This window comes from Canis lupus, chromosome 1 (assembly GCF_011100685.1).
Source record: "Canis lupus familiaris isolate Mischka breed German Shepherd chromosome 1, alternate assembly UU_Cfam_GSD_1.0, whole genome shotgun sequence".
Lineage (NCBI taxonomy): Eukaryota > Metazoa > Chordata > Mammalia > Carnivora > Canidae > Canis > Canis lupus.
This window is the reverse complement of record NC_049222.1, coordinates 56,955,671-56,983,636: the sequence shown is the minus strand read 5'-3', so window position 1 is coordinate 56,983,636 and position 27,966 is coordinate 56,955,671. Positions and strand designations below refer to the sequence as shown.

Sequence of the window (27,966 nt, the reverse complement as noted above, 5' to 3'; positions counted from 1 at the left end):
CTGCTGCCCGGCGGCCAGTGCGGGGCCGACCCCAGCTCGCCTGCAGGGAGGGCTGAGCCTCCTCCGGCCTCGGTCCCGGTCCCCGCGCTGCACCGGCCCTCGCGCCACCGCTGGCTCCCGCACCGGTAAGCACTTGATAAAATCACTACAAAATTGTGACATCGTATTTTAGTTTTCATAAGAGGCTGTTTTGATTTCTAAAGAGGGAGGAGGGAAAAGTGCCAAACAGATTCCTAATGTAAGGTGGGGGGCTTGACTGTTAACTCGGGTTCATGTGGCGCGAAAGAGCGGATGCCAGGAAGCCCCGGGGAACCTTCTGGTCGTGCTGGCAGCTTTCCTGGCTGTCGTGCGGTCGCAAGGTCCCTGTGGCTCTCCCGAGCGTACCTGCCTGCGAGCCTGCTTTCGGCTGCGGAGTAGGAAGCTCCCGCAGGGATGTCTGTCGTTGATGGGGGCCAGGAGGGGGTCGTCCTGGAAAAATCCTCCTGAGAAAGTGAGGACACGGTCCGGGACATCATAGACTCCAATTCTAAATGTTACTAACAGCCCAGGAGCGTCCTGAACGTTGTTCATGGACAGTACTCGCCGCAGGTCCAGGGAAGTGTGCGAGGACCGGGGAGCCCGGCGGAGGCTGCAGGGGAGGGGGGCTCTGCACAGACGTGTGGGCTGGGATAGTGGCAGGAGGCTGCTGTGTGGCCTGGGGGGGGACGGTGAGGGCGGGGGGTCCCGAGGGAGGGGACTACATGTGGCTCAGCAAACTCATTGTCCCTTTGCTTGCGGATATAAAAGGACTTTAGAAGCCCCTCGTGAGTTCTAATTACATTCCGCTGCAGAGAGGCTTTGAAAACCTTTCTTGGGGAAACAGAGCTGACATTACACCCTGAGTGCGTGGAAGCAAAGCGCACGGCGAGGGCAGAGTGTGTCCGTGTATCTGTCCCGCGTGCGGTGGGTGACACGGCGTGCACGCAGCACTGCCCTGGAGCAGCCTTGGACACAGAGTGGCAGTCCCCGCGGCTCATGGTCCTGCTGTGGTGACCCCGTGAGACACGAGGGGACCGCCTCTCACTCATTTATCCACCCCGATACCCAGGGACACTCCTCTTTGAGGGGTCAGAGGCTGGATTTAGGGAGCAGGAGAGTCCAGTTTGCTCTGTTGAAGCCGGGCCTCCAGCGCTTGAGAAAGTGCGTGTTGGACGGAGCCACCCTCTGCTGGAGCGGCTGTCACCTCCGTCTGCAGGGGACGGACCGCACACATCTGGGCAGGGGGCCTGATGTGCTCACCCCAGTTTACACTGACAGCACTTACGTGCAGCTCCCTGAGCGCCAGGTGTTATTCTGACTTTGGAGGCTTACGGGTGACCTCACTCCTTTGAGAACCAGAACGATCATGTCCCTCCTGTGCTGGAAAGCCCAGGGAACGCGGTCTGGGGGCAGCCACGTGTCCAGCAGGTGCCCGCGCTGCCATGCGATGCACCCTTCACGGTTTGAACCCACTCAGCTCCCTTCTCACCGCGCCCGTCAGGGGATGTTTCAGGTGACTACTCTTCATCGTGCAGGTGACGGGACTGAGGCGGGGAGGTTGAGGAGGCCGCCGTCCCGGCCCGGCTTGGAGCCCGCCGTGTCACCATGCGGCACTCGAGAGCACCCAGGCACAGGGACCTGTCTGTGTTGAGGCTGCGCAGACCTCAGAGGGGCCGGGGGCCCTGCAGAACGGCCTCTGCTCCTGGGGCACATTCCTGCATCCCAGGAAGCTGACCGGGTCCCATTTACTGAGCCTCCCGGAGAGGGACACTCCCTGGGTTTCCCCGACCCTGCGACGCTCCCGAGCTCTGCTGCCGTCCTCAGGGAGCGGTCAGGGTCTCCGCGTGGCTTTGGTCCAGAGCAGGAAGCAGCTCCTGCCGGGGGACCTCTGTGCCCCACGTGCCCGCGGCGGGTGCTGGCGCGGGAGAGCCCAGGCGGAGCAGGGGTTAAGAGCGGACGGGCTTCTGTCCAGGTCTCCTGAGTTCTGGCCCTGCGTCTGCTGGCCTGAACCACGCCAACTGAAAATCCTCAAGAATGGAAAAACAGGCCTGCAGGAAAACAGAACAGCCGAGTAAAAGTGATTGCTAAGTGGAATGCTATGTTTTTTTGTGGTTATGATACACCAAATTAAATTTATTTTTCCTGCATACAGCTAATATTTATTCTATTTAACTTATGCACAACTTTTTTTTTTCTTGGTTATTTGCTCAGAAATGTCTTCGTAGTTGATTTTCTAAACAATGCTGACATTTTCCTGAATTCACGCGTCCTGGGTTTAAGTCCTGGTCACATGTCTCACCAGGACTGGTGGCTCTGGGCCAGCACTGAACATTGCTGGTTCTTCATTTTCTCATCTGTAAAATGGGCGTGATAGTGATAGCACTTGGCCCCTAGGTCATTATGAGGATCAAATCATGTGAATATTGAGATGGTGATTAGCACAGAGCTTTGTCAACACGTGCTGGTCCAACAAAAATCAGCTACAGTTACAAGAGCCCTCTTTGAAAGCTAATTCCTTATCTAGCTTTTACTTCCCACAAATGCACTGGTTTTGATTCCGATGCACAAGCTGTTTACTGAGTGGAAATTCCAGGTGCCACGGAAAGTTGCCACCGTGTGCGCCTACGTAACAGGAGTCTGATTCCCCCACAGGGTTCGGCTGTGGACGGCAGGATGCTCGGGGCGCTCGTGCTGCTTGCCCTCTGGGCCTCGTCCAGCGCTCAAGGTGAGTGTGGGCCGCACTCCCGGTCGTCGGGGCTGCTCGGGCCCCAGCAGGTAACGTGGCCGCTGCTCCTCAGAACATCTGGAACTTCCATTAAAGTAGTAGTTACTTACTTTCGGCTATATAATAGGAAATGACTTATTTTGGGGAAATCTAGGTATTAGATTAGAGATGCAACTTTCGCTGTGCACATTGAGCCTTTTTTTTTTACATGCTGAATTTATAACCGTGGAAGTGCTTGATGTTTTAGAACTCTTTTCTTCCACGTTTTTTCCTACTTGAAAATATAACTATTTCCCCGTGTGCTTATTTTCATACAAATGGTTTTTAACGACCGTGTAATATTCCATCAAGAGATAACCCTGGCATTTTTTAGACCAATCTCCATCTCCATCATTACTTTATCATCATTAGCGTAAACGATGCCACCAGGAATCCTGTTGTGATTCATCTCTACTAGTACTTGTGATTATGTCTGAGAATAAGTTCCGAAAATAAAATTGCTGAGTCGGAGGCTTTATTTTAAGGATTTCTGCTGGATTACCAAGTGGCTCTATTAAAGGTGGTGGAAAAAAAAAATAAAGGTGGTGGAGTTCTCACTTTGATCAGCAACTCCATGGATATGATGTTTTAATGCACCCTCTAGAAGGCAGAAAGCTGTGCTTCCTTTAAACATTCTGTTGAGTAAATTATTTTGAGTTATTTTAACCGTCATCTTGGGACGGTCTGCTCACTTTTCTGTTAGTCCTTCAGAAGGGTGACTTAAAACCACATATTTGTGGACTTGAGCCCCAACACTACCTCGGGGCCTTACCTCGAGCATTCAGTAAGAGTTGCGGAATACACCTTCTGCAAAATAAAGAGACACCCATGTAGCTTGTGTAAGTCAGACGATTTCCGTGAGAAAGCAGCCTGTGATAGCAAGGGCAGAGACCCACTTCTTTTTTTTTTTTTTTAAGATTTTATTTATTCATTCATGAGAGACACAGAGAGAGAGAGAGAGAGAGAGGCAGAGACAGAGGCAGAGGGAGAAGCAGGCTCCATGCAGGGAGCCCGACGTGGGACTCGATCCCGGGACTCCAGGATCACGCCCTGGGCCGAAGGCAGCGCTAAACCGCTGGGCCACCTGGGCTGCCCTAGACTCCCACTTCTTTGGCAGGATGTGTTCTAGGGACAGGGCCGTAGCTTAGCCCTGATGTGGGTGGGAGGACAGTGGGGTGCACTGGGAAGGTGTGCAAGACCCTCGCTCAGGGCGGCGCCTCCTCTCTTGAGAAAAGTCCGGCTGCGGAAAGTGCCAGGCCATCTAGACAGAGTGCTCGGTTCGCCTCCCGGCGCTCTCTCCCCACGCAGTCCCGGAGGGAAGCGAGCTCCGTGAACCAGCAGCTGTCTCGGGGGCCCCACGTGGGGAAGCAGCCCCAGAAAGAGAGGATCACGGTTTTGCATAACAGCATCCACGAGCACCCTGGCGAGAAGGGAGGGGACCAGAGGGACACTGGCGCCTCATTAGCGCGCTCGCACACGATATCCTCGCACACGAGATCCCGGTCTGCTGCCCCGCCTGCTCGTAACCTCCCTGCTCTGTGCCCCCGGCAGCTGGTGACCAGGACGAGGACATGGCCTTCGACCTTTTCAGGATCAGCAACATAAACCGAAAGACCATCGGGGCCAAGCAGTTCCGGGGGCCCGACCCCAGCGTGCCAGCGTACCGTTTCGTCCGGTTTGACTACATCCCGCCGGTGAGCGCAGATTACCTCAGCAGGATCGCCAAGATCGTGCGGCAGAAGGAGGGCTTCTTTCTCACGGCCAGCCTGAAGCAGGACCCCAAGTCCCGGGGCACGCTCCTGGCGCTGGAGGGCCCCGGCGCCCAGCGGCAATTCGAGATTGTCTCCAACGGCCCGGCAGACACGCTGGACCTCACCTACTGGATAGACGGCACCCAGCACGTCATCTCCCTGGAGGACGTGGGCCTGGCTGACTCGCAGTGGAAGAATGTCACTGTGCAGGTGACGGGGGACACCTACAGCCTGTACGTGGGCTGTGACCTGATTGATAGCTTCACGCTGGACGAGCCTTTCTACGAGCAGCTGCGGACAGAAAAGACCAGGATGTACGTGGCCAAGGGCTCTGCTCGGGACAGTCACTTCAGGGTACGTACGGCAGGCCCGCGGTAGAGGACTTTGGGGGACGTGCAGCAGGCCCGCGGTAGAGGCTCGGAGCCGGGGAGCTGGCTTGGCCGGGAGCAGACCGGCGGGGGCCTCTTCATCTGATGCCCATTTTGAAGCAGGTCAGGGGACACATACCATGTGTGGTCACACAGAGACACATACATATGCACACACGTGTGAGCACACATACAGGTATGCATGTACAAATGTCACGTGTGTATGTACACACATGTACACCCAGTCACACACATGTGCTCACTGTACACATGCACATGTGTGCACACTCTCACATGCACATAACCACACATGTGCATGTGCACACACATGTACACATGCACATGCCCACACACCGGATCACACATGCATGCATACAAATTGCATATGCACATGTGTGCACACTCTCACACACACATCACCACACACATACATAGGCACACGCACCTGTGGGCACACACATGAGCACACATGCAAAATGTCATGTGTGTATGCAGACATATGCACACATGCACATCCAATCACACACATGCGAGTGTACAAACACTATGCACATGCATGTGTATGAACCCTCTCACACTCACACCACCACACACATACATAGGCACATGCACACACACACACCTTTCTCAACCACAAATACACAGAGCAAATAGTCCCAGGTGCTTTCTTACTTGTGCAAACAGTCATTGGTTTCCAGTTTAAAGACTGATTTGGTGACCAAGGCATCAGCCTCCTTCAGATGTTCTGGCAACCGCAGGCTCTGTATGTGGAACCCAATTTCCTCTCCCCATTTAGCCCTGAGACTCTAGGAGAGCAGGTTAGCAGCCATGCTTTTTAAGAAAACAGCTGTTGATTTATAAGAGGATAGTATCATGTTCATCTTCTTAAAAAAAGATTTTTATTTATTCATGAGAGACACAGAGAGAGGCAGAGATACAGGCAGAGGGAAAAGCAGGCTCCCCGAGGGGACCCTTGGGACTCAATCCCAGGACCCCAAGATCACGACCTGAGCCGAAGGCAGATGCTCAGTCACTGAGCCACCCATGTGCCACCATGCTCATCTTAAAATACATTCATGCTAAATATTTTTTGGAAGATCATTCTAAAATCACAAGCATTCAGAGCCTGCAAACAAGTGTCATTGCACTGTCCCCCTCCCCCCACCATGTGTGGCTTCCTTGCAAATAAATGCGTATTTAAATACAGTTATTTGAGTAGAAAGCGAGAATTCTCACCAGTCATTGAACTCACATCTGGTGACTGTCAGGAAGCTCCTGTAGCCTCTGCTGCATGAGCCACTGACCGCTGGTGGTGTGGAAGGCACTATCACCTATGGGACCTATTGTCCACGTCTGTGATTAGACCATCAGCCAGACACCAGGAGCCATCAGAGGCCCCTGCAAAGGAAGTGCAGCCTAGAGTGTCCGACTGGATGTGTTGGGAAGACAGAATTTAGCACACGTGTCTCAGGGCCACCCTCACTGTCTTCTTACGTAAGGTCCCTCATCTCTGCCACACTGAGAGCAAAGCATCAGAAGTACCAGACACAGGAAAACCTGTGGTAAAGAGCTCAAACCTGCTGGGTGTAAAAGCACAGAAGGAAATACTCTGTCTACTTTAAGATCCTATCTTGTATTTTTTAAATGTCACTTAGTCTCAGACATCTGATGCGTGTCCACTGATCTCTTTCTCTCCTCACATGCATTTCTAGGGTCTGCTGCAGAATGTCCACCTAGTGTTTGAAAACTCAGTGGAAGATGTTCTGAGCAAGAAAGGTTGTCAGCAAAGTCAGGGAGGTAGGTGTGTTTTGAACAACGTACTTCATGTTTCCTTTCTTGTCTTGGATGGATTTCTACTATGAGGTGTGTGCTTGGTGTGTATATATCCATGTGTGCATGTATGTGTGAGTGTGTGTATGTGTATGCCTGTGTGTGACTCAGTGTGTCTGTGCATGTCTATACACATGTGTGCATGTATGTGTACCTGTACACATGTGTGTCTGTACATGTGCACGTTTCTATGTGCATGTATATATGTGCATGAGTGTTTATAAATGTATATGTGCATTGTGTGTACATCTCTCTATGGTACTGTGTGTCCATACGTGTGTGTGCCTATGTGTCTTTGTGTGCATATGTGTATCAGTACATGTGTCTCTACATGTGTTTCTGCCTATGTGTGTCTCTGTGCATGCACATTGCACATATGTGCACATGTGTATCTGTGTACGTGCATGTGTTTGGGTGTGTGTCTATACATGTGTGTCTCTGTGATCCTGTACATGTGTGTATGTGTGTCTCTATGTGCATGTGTGTATCTGTATACATGCATGTACGTCTCTGTGTATCTCTATAGGCCTGTGTGTCTGTACATCTGTGTGTGCCTGTGTGTCTTTGTGTGCATGTATGTGGGTATGTAACCGTGCATTTGCACGTGTGTCTGTATATGTGTGTATCTGCCTATGTGTGTGTCTCTGTGTGTGCATGTGCATATGTGCGCATGTGTATCCATATATGTGCATATGAGTCTGTATATGTATGTGTGCCTGTGCGCATGTATATGTGTGCATATATGTACGTGTGTGTGTGTATATGGGGACACCCTAGTGGGGACTTAAGAAAAAATATTTTAATAAAGTGCTATTATTGTGTTTGAGTGAGTTTGCTGGTTAACTTAGACATACTGACATCTGAAAATGATAAAGTGCTTGAAAGATTAACTTTTAATATATTTTAATAATCCAAAATAATCAGTTTTACAAGCCAAAAAAACAACTCCTGCATTTGAACATGCATTCATGCAAATTTCCCCATGAATTAACGTGTGAACATCATCTCTGTAAGCTAACACCACAGATATTGGCCCCGTTAGGTTTAGGGAGGTTTCCTCACGCTCCTCAGAGTTGCCCACAGATCCCATCCTGAAAACATCGACGCTGCTTGAACCACTGGCCGATGATCTCACGGCGTCTGTTCCTTGCCTTCTGCATTTACCTGCAGCCATAATTTGACAACACGTTCTTGAGCATTTACTTGATGAAGTTCCACTCTGCTGGGCTCTTTACACGCAATGTCAGTGAATCTTCAAATGCCTTTGAGATGGGCTTGTTAGTTTTTCAGTAAAGAAGCCGCGGTCCCGGGCGGGGGAGGTCCCACAGTGACCAGGTGTGACTCCCTGTGGGTGGCTGCCCCACGTCCCCACCCTGGTCTTCCAGGGCAGGATTTATGTTCATTGACACCCTTTGTGTCAACCGTACATTCTGACACGTTTAAATCATTCCCTTGTGATGGATCGGTGTGTCCAGAGCACGCAGGATGTGCTATCCTGTAATGCTTGATGGCAGCTCCGCGACCCGCACTCCCCAGAGCTGCAAGCTGTACCCAGCCCTGAGTAGACGCTGGACCCCCTGGTGTCCACTGTGCTGGTGCTGGGCGAGCCGCGTGGGCCGGGAGTCACTCCTGAGGCTGTGCACCTGTCCATCTGTCCATCTTCCACTGTCTGTCAATTGAACTATGGGGCAGGAAGGGAATCTGGATAGCGATATTTGGCCAGACCGTGGAGTGGAGAGAAGTCCGCAGCGCCTGCCCCGTCGCACAAGCTCCCGTCACAAGCCTCTGGTTTGTAGGAGCTAATGGGGCGCAGCCCAGCTAATAGGCCGACTGCTTGTCCCTGTGATTTAAGCCACTGCCTTTTTTTAGGGAGAATGTGGCCATCACAAAGCAGAAAGTTCAGAGAAGGCTAGGATAGTAAATGGACATCCGACAGTAACTGCACCAGGAAGGTTCCACAGACACGGAGAAAGAGGACGGTGGCCCTCAGGTGCTCTGACCCGAGGGGGCTGTGCTGGTGTTTACGGGAAAGCTGAGTGTCACTATTGGGGCTGAGCTCCGCAGGGTGCAGAGACCCCTCACCCTCCATGGCAGGACAAGGGGACTCCAATCCCGGTCCCAGCCCTGACTGCTGGTGACCCTGCCTCACCTCTTGTCACAGGGGGACGGACTCTGTGATGGTGGGGTACCCATCCTGAGTCCTGAGGAGGTGCTCTGGGGTCAGTCTAGAATCAGGCGGCCGTGGGCCGTGGGGTGAGTGCGTGCGTGAGGCCTTGTTTTCAATCTGACACCCTTGTGCAGGGACAGACGTGCTTATGTTGGTGTGGTGCACGCCCCCAGGCTGCCCAGCAGGGCAGGGGCGCTCCCAAGGTCACTGCGACAGCAGCGAGGATTTATGACTGAGAATAAAACCCCAGCAGAATGAGGGCATTGGCAAGGCGTGACTCAGCATGGAGCCACCAAGACGTGGGGCATCTAACCCCCGTGACACTCACGTGCTGGGGGCCACGGCCATGTCGAGGCCGGCCCGGCTCCCACGGGGGACGACCCCGTCTCTGGATGGGACCAAGACAGTTTCCAGCTTGTGTCAGCCACTCCGTGGGGAGGACCCCAGAGAGTCTGTGCGGCTCCAGGGGCAGCGAATCCCCCAGTGGCTCTTCTGAGGGGTCTGTCCTTCCCTCCCGGGGATGCTGCAAGGCCCACAGACGGGCCGTGAGTGCAACGTCTGCCAAACTACTTGAATCCGCCTTGATGCGGAGCGAGGGGCCTAAATAAAGGATGTTTGGGATAGAGAAATAGGCAAGAGAGGAGCTGCTGGGGCCGCGGGATTCACCGAGAACGTGTGGGTGGAGGCCGACTCCAGTGGGGACAGACGTGAGGGCCTTCGGAGAGGGAGACCGCCACCTGTCGTCCGGCTGAGTCACTGGTGGGGGCAGAGCTCCAGCCCGTGTGCAGACAGGACAGTTTCCAGGGCTTCTGGCGTCTGTTGGGTCCTGTCCTGGGCACCACCGCCGCGTGTCCGGCTGCCGGCAGGCCCTGTTGGCAGGGTGTCGCTGTGGGCAGAGCCCTGCTTTGCCAGCGGGGGCTGTGATGGACACGGTGCCACCCCTCGTCCCGCCCGTCTGGGGTGGACCTCGGGCGCGGTGTGGGCCCGGCCTTGTCTGGGCTCCGCCTCCATGTGTCCAGGCCGCGCTCACCCCGCCTTGTGCTTCCCGCAGCCGAAGCCAACGCCATCAGTGAGAACACGGAGACGCTGCACCTGAGCCCCCAGGGGGGCCCCGAGTATGGGGGCCCGGGCGCCCAACAGAGGCCGGAGGTGTGCGAGCGCTCCTGCGAGGAGCTGAGCACCATGATCACCGAGCTGTCCGGGCTGCACGTCATCGTGAACCAGCTGCATGAGAACCTGCGGAAAGTGGTGGGTCCCAGGCTGGCAGCTCCTGGTGGGGACGCACCCCTGCACTCACGGGGCGTCGGGTGGGAACAGGGCGATGAGGGGGGGCTGGGGGCACGGAGGACTCTGAACGACAGATGCCCTGGGGCTTTGCATCCTCAGGACGGTTCCAAGCCAGGGGATGCTCGTGTCCCCAGTGAGAGGGAGGGTGGGAGGTGGGGGTCAGGGTGCAGCTGCACAGGAGGAGCCAGGGTCTCAGAGGTGTGCCAGCCTAGGAGAGGGGCTGACGGAGCCAGGCTCCCTTGGGACACGCTCCCAGCTGGGCTCAGGGGACGGGGGCAGGTGGTGCCCATGAAGAGCCAGACAGGCAGCGGGGGGAGAGCAGGGCGGGGAGGTCTGCAGGTCTGGGGTCTCCTCCTGCCCTGGAGGCATCGCAGAGCCGCTCTGCAGAGGGCACAGCCAGGGCAGCTCGTGCAGAGGCCAGGGCACTGCTTGGGAGGCCCCCACAGGAGGCTGTGCACCTTCTGGGGTTTGGCCCTGGGCAGGAACGGGGCAGGACTTCCAACCGCACCGCCAGCACTGCCCACGGTTTGCGGGGAGGAAGTTAGGAATTCGGAGGCAGGACAAGGGGTCTTCCTGGGGGCGTTGCGGGCATCGCAGCCTCGGACCCCTGCAGGCTGGACTCTCATGGGGGCAGCAGGGGAATAAGAAGGGCTTGGGACGAGTCTGCCTGACTGGGGGGCAGGGACATGAGTGACCTCCCAGAACCTCACCAGCAGTGTGTTTCTGTGCATTTTCAGAGAAGGACCCTGACTTTCTTGTGATTTTCACGAGGCCTGTGGCCCCCACTCAGCAGCCCTGGGTGGGGAGACGAACTCACAGAGCATTGCAGGGAGGGGGCTCTGGAAACACCTGCTGCTGGCAGTCCACGGCCCTTTCACTTGTTTGATTTTGTTTAAAACCCAGTAACTTTCCCTCTGGTCTGTGACAGTAAGAATTAGGTCCACACATGTCCTTGCTGTTGTGTCATCAGGCCAGGTCGGTTGTTTTTGGAGGCGCGCGTGAATTCACGAGTGGGGCGTTAGTTTTCAGTGGCGCTGGGCGAGGAGGCCCCGTCTCCGTCCAGCAACAGTCGCCGCCGCTGGACCCCGAGGCATAGGCGCCCCAGGGCTGGAGCTGCTGGGCAGACGTGCAGGGGCAGCTCCCTCCGTGTCAGCTGGGCGCTGACGCACGAGCGGAGCCATGGAGGGCGACGGCGGCTGGCCTGCCCCCCTCGACCGAGATGACACGACCCTTCCACCTAGATCTGATCCCGTGTCCCCAATGGGGCTGTGTCGCCCCACGCAGAGCCCCACACAGGCCGTGGGCGCGCTGCGGTTAAGAAGGTGCGGGAGCACGGAGAGTGGGTACGTTGTACTTGTCTACACTTCAACGATCCCCCCCAATCTTCCAGTCCAATGATAACCAGTTTCTCTGGGAGCTCATCGGCGGCCCGCCCAAGACGAGGAACATGTCCGCGTGCTGGCAGGACGGCCGGTTCTTCGCGGAAAACGAGACCTGGGTGGTGGACAGCTGCACGAAGTGTACGTGCAAGGTGAGGCGCGGGGAGCCCTCCCCGCGGGGTGGGCAGAGAGGCCCAGTGCGGGGTGGCCGGGGTCCCAGACTCCCCAGGGGCGCGGCGGCAGGCAGGCCGTGTGCAGGAGTGTCAGGAGGCCGAGTGTGGGGCTGTGCAAGTGGCGTTGACCCTACGTCAGGCTCCGACCGCCTGGCTGCTTCACACAGAGGAAACCGAGCACCGGGAGGTGACTGGCTTGTCCCGGGTCATGCAGGGGGCAAGAGACGGCCGGGGGGAGGCGGCCAGTGTGAGTAACTCCAGGAGGGTCTGCGGGGCCTGGAGGTGAGGTCACTGCCCACGCGGGGGTTGGTAGGTAGCCTGGCCTCTTCCCCTCCGTGATGAGTTCACCGGCTTCCACCGCGGGTGGCCTTGGGGGTCAGTGGGCGACGCCGCCCTGGCCCTCCTGCCCGCGGTGCCCACAAGGTCGCCGGGGTGGGCCCAGCGTCCTCCCGGCCCTTCCAGTCCAGCCCTCACACCAAAGCTTGTTCTGTTAAATGACCATTACACGGACCTTTCTCTGCTTGCAGAAATTTAAGACCGTTTGCCACCAAATCACCTGCCCGCCGGCGACCTGCGCCAACCCGTCCTTTGTGGAAGGAGAATGCTGCCCATCCTGCTTCCACTGTAAGTGCGCCGTGGAGCTCGGGGCGCCCGCCGCTTCACCCCTTAGTGCCTGCGACCCGCAGCCCGCGGAGGGGCCTGCACCTGAGAGCGGATGGCGGGGAGGACCCGAGCTGTCCACACGCATGGCCACAGGGACCAGGAGCCGGACCAGGACCACTGCAGTCAGTGTCCTGTCCTGTCGCCTCTCGGTGGGGAAGCTGGGCTCGGTGGCCACGGTGCAAGGACAGGGCACTGGCTTACAGCCCTCAGCAGGCGCCCTGTCCCGGCTCGGGTCCCACCCTCCAGCCGCTCGCCACCGCCCTGCTCTCCTGCCGCTGGGCTCCGCTGCGTTTGCCCCTCTGTGACCCACGTGGGCCCCTTCCCCTCCTTCCCTGTGTGAGCGTGCCCGCCACCCCGCTGGCGTCCCTGCCCCCTGGGATGTTTATTCTGAAATGCCCTGGTTCACCTCTCGCTGGTTTCTATCCTTGGTGGCCTGGTCCGGGGGCTGCGAGCCCGAGGTCACAGGGTGGGGACGCCCTGCAGGCTTTGCCCGCGGGCCCCTCCCCTTCTCACGCGCCCTCGGGGGGCAGGTGGAGATGTGCTCGGACTCCTCCACTGTGATCTGGAGCAAAATATGACTTTTCGGGTCTCAGATTCATTATCTGTAAAATATGGGATGGTTATCCCCACACACAGGGTTAGTTTTATGGTTAAAACAGACAATATTCAAGTAGACCCGTCTGTGTCTGATGTGCACGTTAGGAGGTAGATGTGCCTCCCGTCGGGACGCGCGGCGTGAGATGAGAATACGACCCCGACAGGCAGGGGCCCGATTCGGGCTACAGGGAGGTGCTCCGAGCCATCGAGAGCCCTTTCCATGACCGTACTGTCTTGTTTCCTGCTTTTGGGAACACTTAATCCTCGCTCGGCACACGACCCGAATATGACGGCCGGAAAGTGGTGCCGTTTGTGGCTCCCAGGAAAGATCCCTCCCTTGGAGACCCCGTCTTTTCTCTTTCTCAGAGATTGCCATTCGCTCTGAAGACTTTCTTTAAGGGAAATTCCCTTTTTATTTAACTTCCCTGATTTAAATTATTTGGTACTAAATTTGGTGACCTGTAATCTCAACCAAAAGTTGAACAACTTCATTATCGCACGTAACACAGCCGTGGAGGTGAGAAGGGAAGCTATTGAAACCTTGTTAGTCCAGTGAGACCCCGTGTAGACGTGATTCCGGACTCTCTCTCCTGAGCCACCTTAAGGAATCCGTAGGCCCCTTCCCTGACACGGGGGACTAGAGCGGCTCCGTGTGCAGACGGTAGACGCCGTGGCCTCTGCGGCGCTCTGTCCGCATCCCCATGTGCCGTCTGTCCTGCCTGGAGAGCAGCCCCTGCTCCCCGACCAGGTGTGGATGTCGGGTGACTCTGGTGGTGGCCCCGCTGGGCAGCGTGCTTGGGGCAGGTGTACACGCACACACCTGCCTCCCGAAGCACATGGGGTCCACCTCGTGGGCCGCCTCATGGGCTGCACCGGGCGGAGGCTTGACGGGCTCCTGTGCTTCCCACCCAGCGCTGGACGGCGAGGAAGGCTGGTCCCCGTGGGCCGAGTGGACCGAGTGCTCCACCACCTGCGGCTCCGGCACTCAGCAGAGAGGGCGGTCCTGTGATGTCACCAGCAACACCTGCTTGGGGCCGTCCATCCAGACGCGGGCCTGCAGCCTGGGCAAGTGCGACAATCGCAGTGAGTGTCGGGGCTGCGCTGTGTCGGGGTCGGGGTTGGTGTTGCCAGCAATGGGGTTCTGGGGCCGGTGGGGGCAGGCTGCTGTCAGGGGACCCGGGACCTTGTCTGGGGGCTGCTGCCAGGGGATGCACTCTCTCCTGCTGTGCATCCTCCTGTCCTTCTCCTGCTCCATGTCCTCCTGTCCTCCTGCTGCGTGTCCTCCTTTCCTCCTGTGGCACATCCTCCTGCCCTTCTCCTGCTGCGCATCCTCATGTTCTCCTGCTGTGCATCCTCCTGTCATCCTGCTGTGGGTCCTCCTGTCCTCCTGCTGCACATCCTCCTGTGCTTCTGCTGTGTGTCCTCCTGTCCTTCTGCTGCACATCCTCCTGTCCTTCTCCTGCTGTGCGTCCTCCTGTCCTTCTCCTGCTGCACGTCCTCCTGTCCTTTTCCTGCTGCACGTCCTCCTGTCCTTCTCCTGCTGCATGTCCTCCTGTCCTCCTGCTGCACATCCTCCTGTCCTTCTGCTGCGTGTCCTCCTGTCCTTCTCCTGCTGCGCGTCTTCCTGTCCACCACTGTGTGTGAGCAGACGCCCAGGCCACAGCCTCCCCTGAGGACCTCCTGCCCCCATGTGCTAGTCCGGCAGGACGGGGGCTGGAGCCACTGGTCGCCATGGTCTTCCTGCTCTGTGACCTGCGGTGTCGGCAACATCACGCGCATCCGGCTCTGCAACTCGCCTGTCCCCCAGATGGGGGGCAAGAATTGCAAAGGGAGCGGCCGTGAGACAAAAGGCTGCCAGGGCGTCCCCTGTCCGAGTGAGTGGGGTGAAGGCCGGGCGGGAGCGGGCACTGCAGACAGCTGGACCGGGGCCCCGGGGCCAGGCCCACTCCTGTCCAGGATGACGCAGAAGGGGCATTGCCGTCCCCCACTGGCACCGTGCTGGAAGGTGGCCTGGGGTGACCTCAGTTACCTGGGAGCTCTGACCTCATCTGGTTAGCTTGGTTAAAGGACAGCCCAGCCACGACTCAGGGGAACACCAGCCAGACCATGGGAACAGTTGCTGTGTGCCCGTTCCTGGGGGACATGTAGATGGCGTGGGATGCTGGGGGGGCGCAGCTTCCCCTGCCGCGGGGGACAAGCCAGACCTGGGACCCAGGGCACTGGGAGAGCTTTCCGATGCCCGATGCCTGCACGCTGGCAGCCAGGGAAAGGAGAGTGCAGGTGCCTTCTCTGGGGTCCCCTAGAATGCACCTGAGCTCCTCCCTGTGCCCGCCGGCCCTGGCTGACCACCCGGTCTCCACGCACCACGCCCGCAGGCCCACCCGTGTGATCTCTCTTCCTGGAGCTGAAAACCAAGCCAAGTGCAATCTGTCATCTACATTACCCCTGAGCTTAGGGCCCCGAAAAGACACCTAATGTTCCTGCCATGGGTAGAGACCCCATTCCAACCTGGCTCTTCCCTTAGGAGCCCCTGGGTGGGTCACCTTCCCCTCGACTGTCTGTGCTCTCTGTCCACAGTCGATGGCCGGTGGAGCCCCTGGTCCCCGTGGTCCGCCTGCACCGTCACCTGTGCCGGGGGGATCCGGGAGCGGACACGCGTCTGCAACAGCCCCGAGCCCCAGCACGGCGGCAAGGACTGCGTGGGCGATGTCAAGGAGCAACAGATGTGTAATAAGAGGAGCTGCCCCATAGGTAGGTGTGCGGGGAGAGGGGCACACCCTGCCCCCGCCACTCGCTCACATCCGTCCCTGTGGTCTGGACCCTGCAGCCAGAGGGCTCTTTGAACAAGCCACCGGGTTTTTATTCTGATTGCAAACAGAAAAATAGAAAATGTAAAATTAAAAGCAGAACAGTAGAAAACAGAAAAGAAAGCGCAGTTCTGCACACGTGATGACGGCTGCTTTCATCAGCCCGCTCCTCAGTGTTTTTTTGTAAAAACAGGAAACGCACGGTGCAGAATGTTTGGTGTGACAACCACTGTCCATGTGCCTGCGTAGCCTTGATATGTTTACCGCCAAGGACCTATTCTGGGAGGTGGTAACTTTGGGGGGCCCGGGATCGCGGTGGCACATCGCCGGCCGCCGGCTCCCTCTGAATAACTCAGTCTCCCTGTGGCTGAGCTGGAGTCCTGGGCAGATGCGGAGCCTCTTGGGGCGCAGGCGGCACTTCTGTCCTTCTGTGAGTTGCTCGGCGGTGCTCGCCCGAGCTCACCTGGCTCCGCGTCCTCCCCGCAGACGGCTGCTTATCCAACCCCTGCTTCCCCGGCGCCCAGTGCAGCAGCTTCCCCGACGGGTCCTGGTCCTGCGGCTCCTGCCCCGTGGGCTTCCTGGGCAACGGCACGCACTGTGAGGACCTGGATGAGGTGGGTGCCCGCCCCGGGGATGGGGCGCCCGCGGACTCAGGGTCGGGGCTCACGCCCGCTTATCCCGCAGTGCGCCGTGGTCACGGACGTCTGCTTCACCACGAGCAAGGCCCACCGCTGTGTCAACACAAATCCAGGCTTCCACTGCCTGCCGTGCCCCCCTCGCTACAAAGGGAGCCAGCCCTTCGGCGTCGGCCTGGAGGCAGCCAGGACCGAGAAGCAGGTGAGCAACCGGGCCTTCTGTGTTCTGGGGAAAGGCTGTAGATCAGTTGGGCAGAACCCAGAGCCCTAGGCGGAGGGGATGTAGAGAAGAACAGGGCGGACTCCCTGGAGGAGGCGGCGGGAGGTGCTGACTGCAACGACGCAGGTGGAGGGCTGTTGGAGCCTGTCCACCAGCCTGACCGGACCACCCTGGTGGGGACAGAGCTGAGCCTGAGAGGAGCCCGAGAGGACGCAGGGGCCACTGCACGCTGCTGACCACACGGTCACCTGTGGGCTCGGACGCCCTGCAGGTGCTGCTCCAGAGCCCCCGGGAATTCCTCCAGAGGGAGCCCAGCTCCGAGTCCTGGAGGCCTGCCCGGCACCTGCTGTCCCTGCAACACCCCCGGGCAGCTCTGCATCCCTGCGCCTGTCCCCGAGTGCCTGCCTCCACCCCTGCACCTGAGGACAGGGTCTTGCCGTGTCCTAACCACGCGGCCCTCTCCCCATAGGTGTGTGAGCCTGAGAACCCGTGCAAGGACAAGACTCACGCCTGCCACAGGCATGCGGAGTGCATCTACCTGGGGCATTTCAGCGACCCCATGTACAAGTGCGAGTGCCAGACGGGCTACGCGGGCGACGGGCTCATCTGCGGGGAGGACTCAGACCTGGACGGCTGGCCCAACAAGAACCTGGTCTGCGCCACCAACGCCACCTACCACTGCATCAAGGTGAGGGCCGGGGCGCGGGACCTGCAGGTGCTCCTTGTCCACCACCTCCCGCCATCCAGGGATTCCCACATGGGACGGCTGTGGCCATCGGAGATAATTCTGGGGTCTGAACATCTGGGAGCTCTGGGGGGTTCCCTTCACTCCCTGTGGCTACTTGTCTCCAGGCGGTAACTTGCTGGGCAGGGCTCCCGTTTTGGTACATTTGCGAGTCTGGGGGAGCCTGGGTGTGATGGCAGCGGGCTGTAGACCTGGCCCCGGGTGGGACCTGTGTGGGACCCGGGGTCCCCGCTGCTGTATGTGGACTCTGGGATTCTGTGGCAGCTGGAGAACAGAACTGAAATGCGTGCTTCACCAGCCAGTTGGGTTTGAATTATAACATAGTCGGAGTTGGAGTGAAACGAAATGTCCTTCCTAATTACGCCCAGTTACCCACCGTGTGAAGAGCTGGTTGGGGAGATGGTTTGGACTCTACGTCTCAGTTTCCGATCAGATGTCCACACCTGACTCCTGGCGCCGTTGGCCGAGGAGGGCGGAGGGCGCGTGAGCTGGCGCTGTGGGTGGAAGGGGACCCCCGGGCTTTGCCCTCCTCCAGGCTTCCAGAGCAGGGCCCTCGCTCCCACGGCTTCTGCTCTTGTGTGGCGGCGTCACGGGGGTCCTGGGCAAGTGCCACGAGTGACCCTGGTTTGGACCCACGGCAGCGGTACGGCGTCCCCAAGCACGGCCTCGCCTCCCTGAGGACAGCTCCTGAGCTTGACACCGCAGTTCTGAGCCCACGGGGTCGCTCCCCTGCCCCCTGCGTGTTGTATAACTCGGCACGTCCTCTGCTTGCAGGACAACTGCCCCCTGCTGCCTAACTCTGGGCAGGAAGACTTTGACAAGGACGGCACTGGGGACGCCTGTGACGATGATGACGACAACGACGGCGTGGACGATGAGAAGGTGGGCCCAGCGGGACTGCTGTCGGCCTAGGGAGCGGGTGGCCGGGGAGGAGAGCTCCAACTCAGGCCGCCGTACGTGTCTGTGATCTCCCTTCCCGCATCCATCACTCACTTGGCTCACGCCTGTGACGTGGATGTATCTGTTCTCACCATCATGCACGCACCACATCATCTTTGCCATAAGAAAATCTCAACATTTGAGCAGGAGGCATATTTAATGTATAAATAATCACAAAATGGTTAGGTGGCAAGAAAGCGTGGCCGGGGCTGGCCGGCTCTGGGTGCGAGGGTGTCCGCCCTGCATGCGGCCGTGACTTGCAGCCCCGTACAACCCCACGCGGTGTCCTGGCTTCTTCCCTTCCCTTTCTGTAGGACAACTGCCAGCTTCTCTTCAACCCCCGGCAATTTGACTACGACAAGGATGAGGTTGGAGACCGCTGTGACAACTGCCCGTACGTGCACAACCCCGCGCAGATCGACACGGACAACAACGGCGAGGGGGACGCGTGCTCCGTGGACATTGACGGAGACGGTCAGTCCTGCTCTTTGCCCTGGACGCGGGTTTACGGCCTTGCGCGTCGGTGTCCTCCTGTAGGGCCTGGTGTAAGCTCGCAGCATCCACGGGCTGGCGCGAGGTTCAACGGCGCCTCCGCTGTACTCGCAGGAGCCCAACCTCACTGGCCCGTCCCTTCCTGAGGCCAGTGGGGGACGTTTCCAGCCTCGGGTCCTCCCTTCCTAAGATGGCAGGTGTGGCATCTTCCTTCCTGTGACCCGAGCCCCTGGTCCTGTTCCCTGTGTCCTTCGTGCTTACCCCCTTCCGAACCCCAGGAGCGCTGTCCTGTGTCCTTGCCACACCACACCTCTGAGACGCGTCTGATGGTAGTGGCTGCCTCCCTGTCCTGGGATATTCTCCACCCGCACCCTTGGTTCCAACCATTCACGAGTCAGCCACGGTGAAGCTGCCCTCGGGGGACCCCTGGGTGTCAGGAACGTCCGACAAGTCCAGGTCGTGTTCCGTCGCAGAGGCTGGCGCCCTCCAGAGCAGCCCTTGTCCCTATGGTGGTCCGCCCTGCCTGTGGGCGTCTGTGGGCTGGGCCCAGGGCCAATGGGCACCTCTCTCCCCATGGCAGCTGGTGCACGTGCCAGCCCTCCTGGGGACCCGTCCTCACTGGCCTCCCTGTGCCGTCCCTGGGGTCCCAGCGGGCTGGGCGGGAGGCGCCTCAGCCTGTCCCACGCGCTCCTTCTGACTCGGTGGTTGTGATATTTGGGGTTGCCGGTTGTGCACGGGGTTAAGTCACGTTCCAAGACTCCAACATTGATGGGATTCATCACACCTGGAAGCCCTGTCAGTCTCTGCCGCCATCACTTCCCTCCACATAGCAAACGGGTGACGAGGAGGCAGTCGAACCCCAGGAGCCACTCAGTGTCTGGGGCTCAGGCCATATTTTCAAGGTGATGGGAGGGAAACAGTCCACACGGTGAACTCAGAGCTTGCACCATGAGAACACAGCTCAGTGTGCAGCGTTTTCCCGAAAGGCTGAGAGCGCCTCTGGTTTAAACTAAGGGGATCTCAACTTTAATGGGAAATCTGACATATGGTCTTCCACAAACCCAATAATATTTACACTTCACCATAATCTTAGATCCTTTTTTATTAAATGAAAGCTTGGCTATAAGTTGCTCTAAATGCAGTAGGAAGGCTCTGGGCTTTTTCTAAACTCAGCCCACTTCCGTGTTTCCTCTTGAAAACCTGCAGATGTGTTCAACGAGAGGGACAACTGTCCGTACGTCTACAACACCGACCAGAGAGACACCGACGGGGATGGTGTGGGTGACCACTGCGACAACTGCCCCCTGGTGCACAACCCTGACCAGGTGATTGATGGCGCGATGGACCGGGTGTGTCCAGGGGCCCGAGGGGCCCGAGGGCCTCGTCAGTAGTCGGTGGACGTGCCTGTGGCTTTCCGTTAGCGCTGCCAACAAGTGACAGCATAGGCTTTTCAATAATTTTAATTGAAAACATTTACTGAACCCGGCGCTCCACTCTCATATCTCGGTGGCCCCGGGCCAAATGCGTGGGTGCCTTCGCCTCCCCTGCTGGAGGGAGCCGTGCCTCCTCCATTTATCTTCCCATTTCCCTGCAGCAAACGTGGGAGCTGCTTCCCTCTTCCAGATTTTGCTCTGGAAGATGCAGCGATCGTAACGTCCTGCTGCCGTGCGTGGGGTGTACGGCTGCAAACGATGTCACAAAGGCACTTGATTCTGTGGCCTTAATTCTTTCCAGTCCTCTTTCTATGTCACGAGCCCACGGAGAGTGGGCATGGAAGGCAGAGGGCACAGCCCGTCCCCGGGGGCTCACGTGGGTCCCTGTTCTGTCCCCCAGACCGACGTGGATAATGACCTCGTGGGAGACCAGTGTGACAACAATGAGGACATCGACGAGGACGGACACCAGAACAACCAGGACAACTGCCCCTACATCTCCAACGCCAACCAGGCCGACCATGACCACGATGGCCAGGGTGACGCCTGTGACTCGGACGATGACAATGATGGTGTCCCCGATGACAGGGACAACTGCCGGCTTGTGTTCAACCCTGGCCAGGAGGACTCGGATGGTAGGTGTTGAGCCTGGGAGCCCAGGGACCTGTCTGCGGGGGGTGGGGGTGCTGAGCCACGGGGCCAGGGCAAGCTCTTTGCATCTCAGGGCAGCAGCATCTTAGTGTGAAAGCTGTTAGTGGTCTCCGTGGAGAGGTGCCAGTCACACACGAGATGAGGTGGGGACCTGGGGTCATGACAGGGAAGGTTGGGATTTAGTCTTTCAGGAGCAAAGCAAGCAAAACATGCTGGGTGTGAAATATCAAGAAGAGGACTTGGTTTTCCCGCAGCTGAGCCCATGCAGTGTGCGGCAGCTGGGTCTGGCCTCAGGAATTGGGGTTCTCAGGAGGGTCTCCAGTAGACAGTGAGGTGCATGCTGTGCTGGGGGCTCTGGGGGCCCCATGAGAAAGTGGCTTTAGGGCCGCAAGTGCCTGTGGGGCTGGTTGGCCTTCAGCAGTGTAGGCGGGATGTGGACATCTGAGCTGACTTGGCTCATGGGCAAGTGGGGGACTCAGGATCTGAGGGTGGCTCCAGGGGATCCCCGCACCATGCGGATGGTTCCAGCAGGACATAGGGAGCCTGTCTGGACCACAGCACTCCGCTCAGGCCATCCTGTGGGAGTCCAGGTACAGGCCAGGATGGGAAGAGGCTGGCTGGCTCGGAGCATTCAGTGCCATCCAGGCTCATGCACAAGGGCGTGCGTGCCTGCATCCCTATCGGTGGGACATGTGCTACTGGGTGGAACCAAGAAGTGGTTTTCAGAATGTGATGGGAAATTAGCTGAACTCAGTACCGTTTTCTCCTTCTGAAGCAGGAGCTAGTTTAGGAAGCTGCCATCGGCCTGGGGATGGTCTCACTCACTGCAGACTGGCAGCTGTGGGGGCCGTGGGTCCCCCCGTGTGCAGCCCGTGGGTCTCCCTCCACCCCTTCCAGCACCTCACTGGACAAGTAGAAAGAAGCTTCTAGGAAAACCAAGGTCATGTCTCACCAAGGAAAGCCATTTGTAGAAAGAGCCCTGCTTTACCATCCAGATAGATTTGGGGCAGGATGATGAAGAAAGGTCGTAACAGAAGTTCTGGAAACAGCTGGCAGTTCAGTTCAGTCTTCCACGTGTCAGCCCCCTGCCCCGCAGCCCAGTGTTGAGGGGGGCCCTTGGGGACTTGCCGGCTGCTGCGGTTACAGCACATGGTTGTGGCTCTTGGGGCATCACATCTACACGTGTGAGGACCCTCCTGAGAGGCAAATGGCAAACCCTCTACTTAGTTTCCTCATTCTCCTCCTTGTCCTGGTGGCAGGTGATGGGCGTGGGGACGCCTGCAAGGACGACTTTGACAATGACAGCATCCCAGACATTGATGATGTGTGTCCCGAAAACAGTGCCATCAGTGAAACCGACTTCAGAAACTTTCAGATGGTCCACTTGGACCCCAAGGGCACCACCCAAATCGACCCCAACTGGGTCATTCGCCATCAAGGCAAGGAGCTGGTGCAGACGGCCAACTCCGACCCCGGCATTGCTGTTGGTGAGCCTCGGACACGTGCCGGGCGTTGTGGGTTCTGGGGGGCAAGGCGCCCATGGGCACGCTGGAGGCTAGTGGGGTGGGAAGATTAGGGAGGTCTCTCGGGAGGCCCTGTGCTTCCAGGTCTGCCTATGTGGTCTCAATGGAAGGACTGGAGCATCACACATTGAGATTCAATAAGCCTTTTTATTTTATGGATTTGGTCTGTGAGATGTTACACGATACAGTAGAGCTCTGCCAAAACGCGGTATGTGGGATCTGAGCGTATGAAACCCCACACGTTTCATTAATGCCAGAGTCACAGAACCCGAGGTGGATGCCAGAGAAGAGCCAAGCCCCACCTCCTAATATCCACGTCCACTGACCCCGGAGCTAATCCAGGCTTTTCCCTCAAAAGCCATTCTGACCAAATCCTATGATGCGTGTTCCCTTTGACATCCAGGGTTTGATGAGTTTGGGTCCGTGGACTTCAGTGGCACGTTTTATGTCAATACCGACCGGGACGATGACTATGCCGGCTTCGTCTTTGGCTACCAGTCCAGTAGCCGCTTCTACGTGGTGATGTGGAAGCAGGTCACGCAGACCTACTGGGAAGACCAGCCCACCCGGGCGTACGGCTACTCCGGCGTGTCCCTCAAGGTGGTGAACTCCACCACGGGGACGGGCGAGCACCTGAGGAATGCTCTGTGGCATACGGGGAACACCGAAGGTCAGGTAGGACGACAGGGCACGCTGAGCCAGTGCCCTTTGACGTGGCCTTGCAGCCACCATGGCTTTTCAAGAGAGCAGCCTTCGTCCAATGCAAAGACGGCTCGCCTTCCATGTTGTCATTAATTGTGGCTGAATGTACACTGGTTTTAACACTCTTTTATTGAGTATGAACCTTACTAAAGATGCCATGTCTGGTTCTTTTGTAAACGCCAATTGATGATCCTCTTGTAAACTGAACATATTTATACCTTCTTCTAGAGGTAGGGGGAAATGGGTTTTAAAAGTTTAAGTGTTTTACCCAAAGTCCCATGTTGAGGAAGCAGAGGATCCAGAATCTGAATCCACGGCTCCGGCTCAAACACCTCTGCCCTGAGCTCAGGACCACATTGCTCCCTGTCAGTGGGTTTTGATCCACACGAGAGATTCACGCTACGAAATCCAGCCGAGGGTGATGTAGCAGCATGAACCTCAGGCGTGAATGTGCAGAGTAACGTCTTTGCTTCCCATTTGGTAGTGAGACTGTGGTCAAGACTCAGGTGCCAATGGGACTCAGGACAGATGTGTTTTCTCAGGTGCGCACATTGTGGCACGACCCCAAAAATATCGGCTGGAAGGACTACACTGCTTACAGGTGGCACCTGACCCATAGACCGAAGACAGGCTACATAAGGTGAGGGTGGCTTCCCCCAACTGGCTCCCACTGCAAGAGTGTCCTTCTGTCAGATGACGCGTCTGAACAATAACAGACAAATGAGCTGACATGAACGCTCACCTCTTTGCTGTCCTCTTGGCTCTTCCACTTTTGTGCATATTTTTTCTATCCTGCATCTTCTACTGCACATCACTTATAAAAAAAACCCCAAAAAACAAAACAAAACAAACAAACAAAAAAAGAACTATGGAAGAGGAGAAAATCCAGCTTGTCTTGTTTTTCTTTTTTTTAAAGATTTTATTTATTCATGAGAGACACGGGGTGGGGGGACAGAGACACAGGCAGAGGGAGAAGCAGGCTCCATTCAGGGAGCCTGATGTGGGACTCGATCCTGGGACTCCAGGATCACATCCTGGGCCGAAGGCAGGTGCTAAACCTCTGAGCCACCCAGGGATCCCTACCAACTTGTCTTGTTAATGTAACTTGGAGGCTGATGAGCATCTCTCATCCTTGTGAATATCCCAGGCAGGGGGCAGAAAGTGCAAATGAACCATGTCTTTGCAAAATTAACATGTGATTCCTTCAGAGAAGACATTCATATTTGTTTCTGATGTTGTGGATGGCTGAACCTAAAACATTTTCCAATAAAGCTTTCACAAATATCAGACTAACAGTATTTTGCTCTTTTGGCATAGACAGCGTTTCTCATTGATCTTGATTGCAACAAACATGAATTATTTAAACTTGAGTAATAAGGGCAGGGCAGGTGGGATTCTCCACAAAGGCCAGAAGCGTGTGTGTCCCCAGCGTGAATAAGCAGACCAGGGCAAGAGAAGCACGACCTCGCTGTCTGGGCACGATGTTCCCTTGCCCATGAGCTGTGACCTGGTCAGGGAGGCAGTGGTGCATGCAGTCCTGCTCTGGGCATGAGGATCGAGCCCTGTCCTTCTTGGCGTGCAGCTCTGGCCTAGTGGGTGGATGCCAGTGGGTGATGCCATGTGAAGGCCATGAGGAGGGTGGCCTCGGTGGTGAGGACCTGATGCCAGGCAGAGAGTCTGGAAATGGTGGCTGTCTGTCTGTCCACCAGGCAGCTGGGGACTGGAGGGCACTCTGTCTGCAGCTGGGGGGCCACTTACAGGTCTGCTGGGTTTTGGAGCGCTGGCCTATTTATTGCTGCCAGCTGTAAGGAGAGAGTTGGCCTCTCATCTCCAGCAGTCACACCTTGTTCTTTCTCCTGTTTTCAGGGTCTTGGTGCACGAAGGAAAACAGGTCATGGCCGACTCGGGACCCATCTATGACCAAACCTATGCTGGTGGTCGACTGGGTCTGTTTGTCTTCTCTCAAGAGATGGTCTATTTCTCGGACCTCAAATATGAATGCAGAGGTGGGTGACATTGTCACTGTGCAGGCGGCTCATGGCACAGAGAACAGGGAAGGGACACACATTTTATAAAAGTGGCACATTAGGGTGGTGAGTGGGAGCCCCGTCCAGAGCCACTTCCCAGTTATTCACTGGCTCTGCTTGTCTACACTGTGCTTGGTCCTGGGGCTGTGTACATTTTGTACACGTTCTGGACCTCTGGCAGCATTTTAGATTGCTACCCTTGCTTAGAAAGGGAAGGAGGGAAGGAGGAAGGAAAGAGGGGAGGAAGGAAGGAAGGAAGGAAGGAAGGAAGGAAGGAAGGAAGGAAGGATGGAATGAGGGAGGGAGGGAGGAGGAAAGATGAAAGGAAGGAGGGAGGAAGGAAGGAGGAAAATATGGAAGAGGGAAGGAAGGAGGAAAGGAGGGAAGAAGGGACAAAAGGAAGAAGGAAAGAAGGAGGGAAGGAAGGAAGGAAGGAAGGAAGGAAGGAAGGAAGGAAGGGAGGAAGAAAGGAAGGAAAGGAAGGAAGAAAAAGATGGAAGGAGGGAGGGAGGAAGGAGGAAAGAGGAAAGGAAGGAGGGAGGAAGGAAGGAGGAAAGGAGGGAAGAAGGGACAAAAGGAGGAAAGAAAGAAGGAGGGAAGGAAGGAATAAAGGAAGGAAGAAAAGATGGAAGGAAGGAGGAAGGAGGAAAGAGGAAAGGAAGGAGGGAGGAAGGAAGGAGGAAAATATGGAAGAGAGAGGAAAGGAAGAAGGAAAGCAAGGAGGGAAGAAGAGATGGAAGGAGGAAGGAAAGAAGGAGGGGAGGAAAGAAGGAGAAAAGGAGAGGAGGAAGGGAGGAAGGAAGGAGGAAAGGAAGGAGGGAAGAAGAGAAGGAAGGAAGGAAAGAAGGAAGGAAGGAAAGAAAAAGGAAGGAAGAAGGAGAGTAAAGAGGAAAGGAAGGAAGAAGGAAAGGAAGGAGGAAAAGAAGGAAAGAAGGAGGGAAGAAGAGAAGGAAGAAGAGAAGGAAGGAAGGAGGGAAGGAAGAAAGGAGCAAAGAAGGGAGGGAGGGAAGGAAGGAAAAAAGGAAAGAAAGAAGGAGGGAAGGAAGGGAGGGAGGGAAGGAAGGAAAAAAGGAAGGAAAGAAGGAGGGAGGGAGGGAGGGAGGGAGGGAAGGAAGGAAGGAAGGAAGGAAGGAAGGAAGGAAGGAAGGAAGGAAGGAAGGAAGGAGGAGAAGGAAGGAGGGAAGGAAGGAAGAGGGTTCTCTGCCATTCTCTCTCTGGAGCATACTTGGATCACCGTATTGCAGACCCAGAAGCGAGCCTGCCCCATCTAATGTGACCCCACAGCTTCGTGGGGACGTGAACATATTCCCTCCCACTGGCGGGGTCGGTGAGGCCCAGAGGTACTTCTCAACAACCACATGTTGAAAATTACACATAAAGAGAGAACGAGGACACAAGAACGTTGTTTCTTTGTCCCTCTGTTGGGTTGATGTGTTCCTCCCCCCACACACACCCCTTCCACACACAAGTCCAACCATTCACACATCCATCCAAAGTGTGGAGGTTTTAAAAATTAAGATGATATTTTAGGTTACGGGTAGAAGAAAATAAAACCAAACCAAACCTGTGGTCCACCCATGCTAATTCTGTTTATTGTATTTTTATTTTGCAGATGTCTAAGCAAGACTTGCCGCATCTCCGGAAATGTACTGTAGACGCTGTTACCTAGGCCCCAGTCTCTGCTGGTGCTTCCAGCTTCTCTCTCTTTAGCAGCAGCTCCTGTCCTTGACCTTGACTTTGAGGGTCGCTCACCGTCGCCGACCCCAAGCCCACGTGCCTCCAGAGGGTGCGTGTTCGTGGAACCCGACGGGAAACATCCCGCCCGCCGCCGGAAGACAGCCTGATGATGCACCAGACTCTACGTGCAGTGAAAATTGAACATGGCATTACATCGTTTTCTCTTGTTTGTTTAAAAAGAACGACGTTTACATATAAAATGTAATTACTTATTGTATTTATGTGTATATGGAGTTGAAGGGAATATTGTGTGCAAGCCTTTGTCATAAATTAAGCAGGAAAAATATTGCTACACGACTTTCAGTGCTTAGAGCCATTTCCATTCCTGGGTTAGAGCTGTTCCACAGCCGCAGGCAGGTGGCCACGGGGACGGGTCCACTGGAGTATGAAGTGGTACCGTGTAGCCGAGAGGTCAGGGACGTCACACCTCGGGGGGCCAGCCCCATAGTGGGAACACGCACGGGAATTACGAGAACCCCGCTCCCCTGCCCACTGCCCGAGTCCGTGGCCTCGACAGGGCAGGGGCGCAGCTTCATCTGAGAAGGGACACCCTGCAAGGCGGTGCCCACATGGGTCCAGGCAGGGCTCCTCAGAGCCCCCGTTAGAGAAGTTAGCAGAGCCGAGCAGGCCGCTCCTGCCCTGCAGCCTTGAGGGAGCTCCTGGCCTGTTGTCCCTTGATTTTCTGATTGCCAGAGTTTCTGCTTGAGCTTCTTTCTCAGTCTCTGCTGCTGGAGATCAGACAAGCGGGCAAACACACCAGCAAATGCACTTTAGCGTCTAACTCCTATTCTAGGCTTCGACACTATGCAAGAGCTGCTTACCTAATCTGGCCAAACTTTCCCCCAAGGTTCCACTTATAAACGTTTTGTTAATATTTATTAAATGACTACAGAATGCAGCTCCATTCACTAATAACTTATTTTAAACATGTCAAGTAACACATGTAGTGTGATTCCTAGGGATGAAAACATACCACACGCATGATAATACAAAGATGAAGTTACAACAAAATACCTTCCTGTCAAGACCCAAGCTCTGCAATATTATGTTGTCACGAT

At 56.5% G+C, this 27,966-nt stretch overlaps 1 protein-coding gene across 1 annotated transcript; it reads left to right on the top strand.

The window, feature by feature from the left end:
* Window positions 1-27,192, top strand: THBS2 (thrombospondin 2). Its single transcript, NM_001197156.3, is given in 22 exon segments — window positions 1-125; window positions 2,671-2,743; window positions 4,334-4,887; window positions 6,614-6,698; window positions 9,950-10,146; window positions 11,576-11,716; window positions 12,265-12,361; window positions 13,910-14,080; window positions 14,695-14,871; window positions 15,575-15,748; window positions 16,291-16,418; window positions 16,489-16,641; window positions 17,129-17,347; window positions 18,179-18,286; window positions 18,658-18,817; window positions 20,042-20,160; window positions 20,669-20,903; window positions 22,179-22,406; window positions 22,846-23,117; window positions 23,687-23,784; window positions 25,011-25,150; window positions 26,784-27,192. Coding segments are annotated over 21 exon segments (3,516 nt in total). The 5' UTR covers window positions 1-125; window positions 2,671-2,691; the 3' UTR covers window positions 26,792-27,192.
* The last annotated feature ends 774 nt before the right edge of the window (window positions 27,193-27,966 follow it).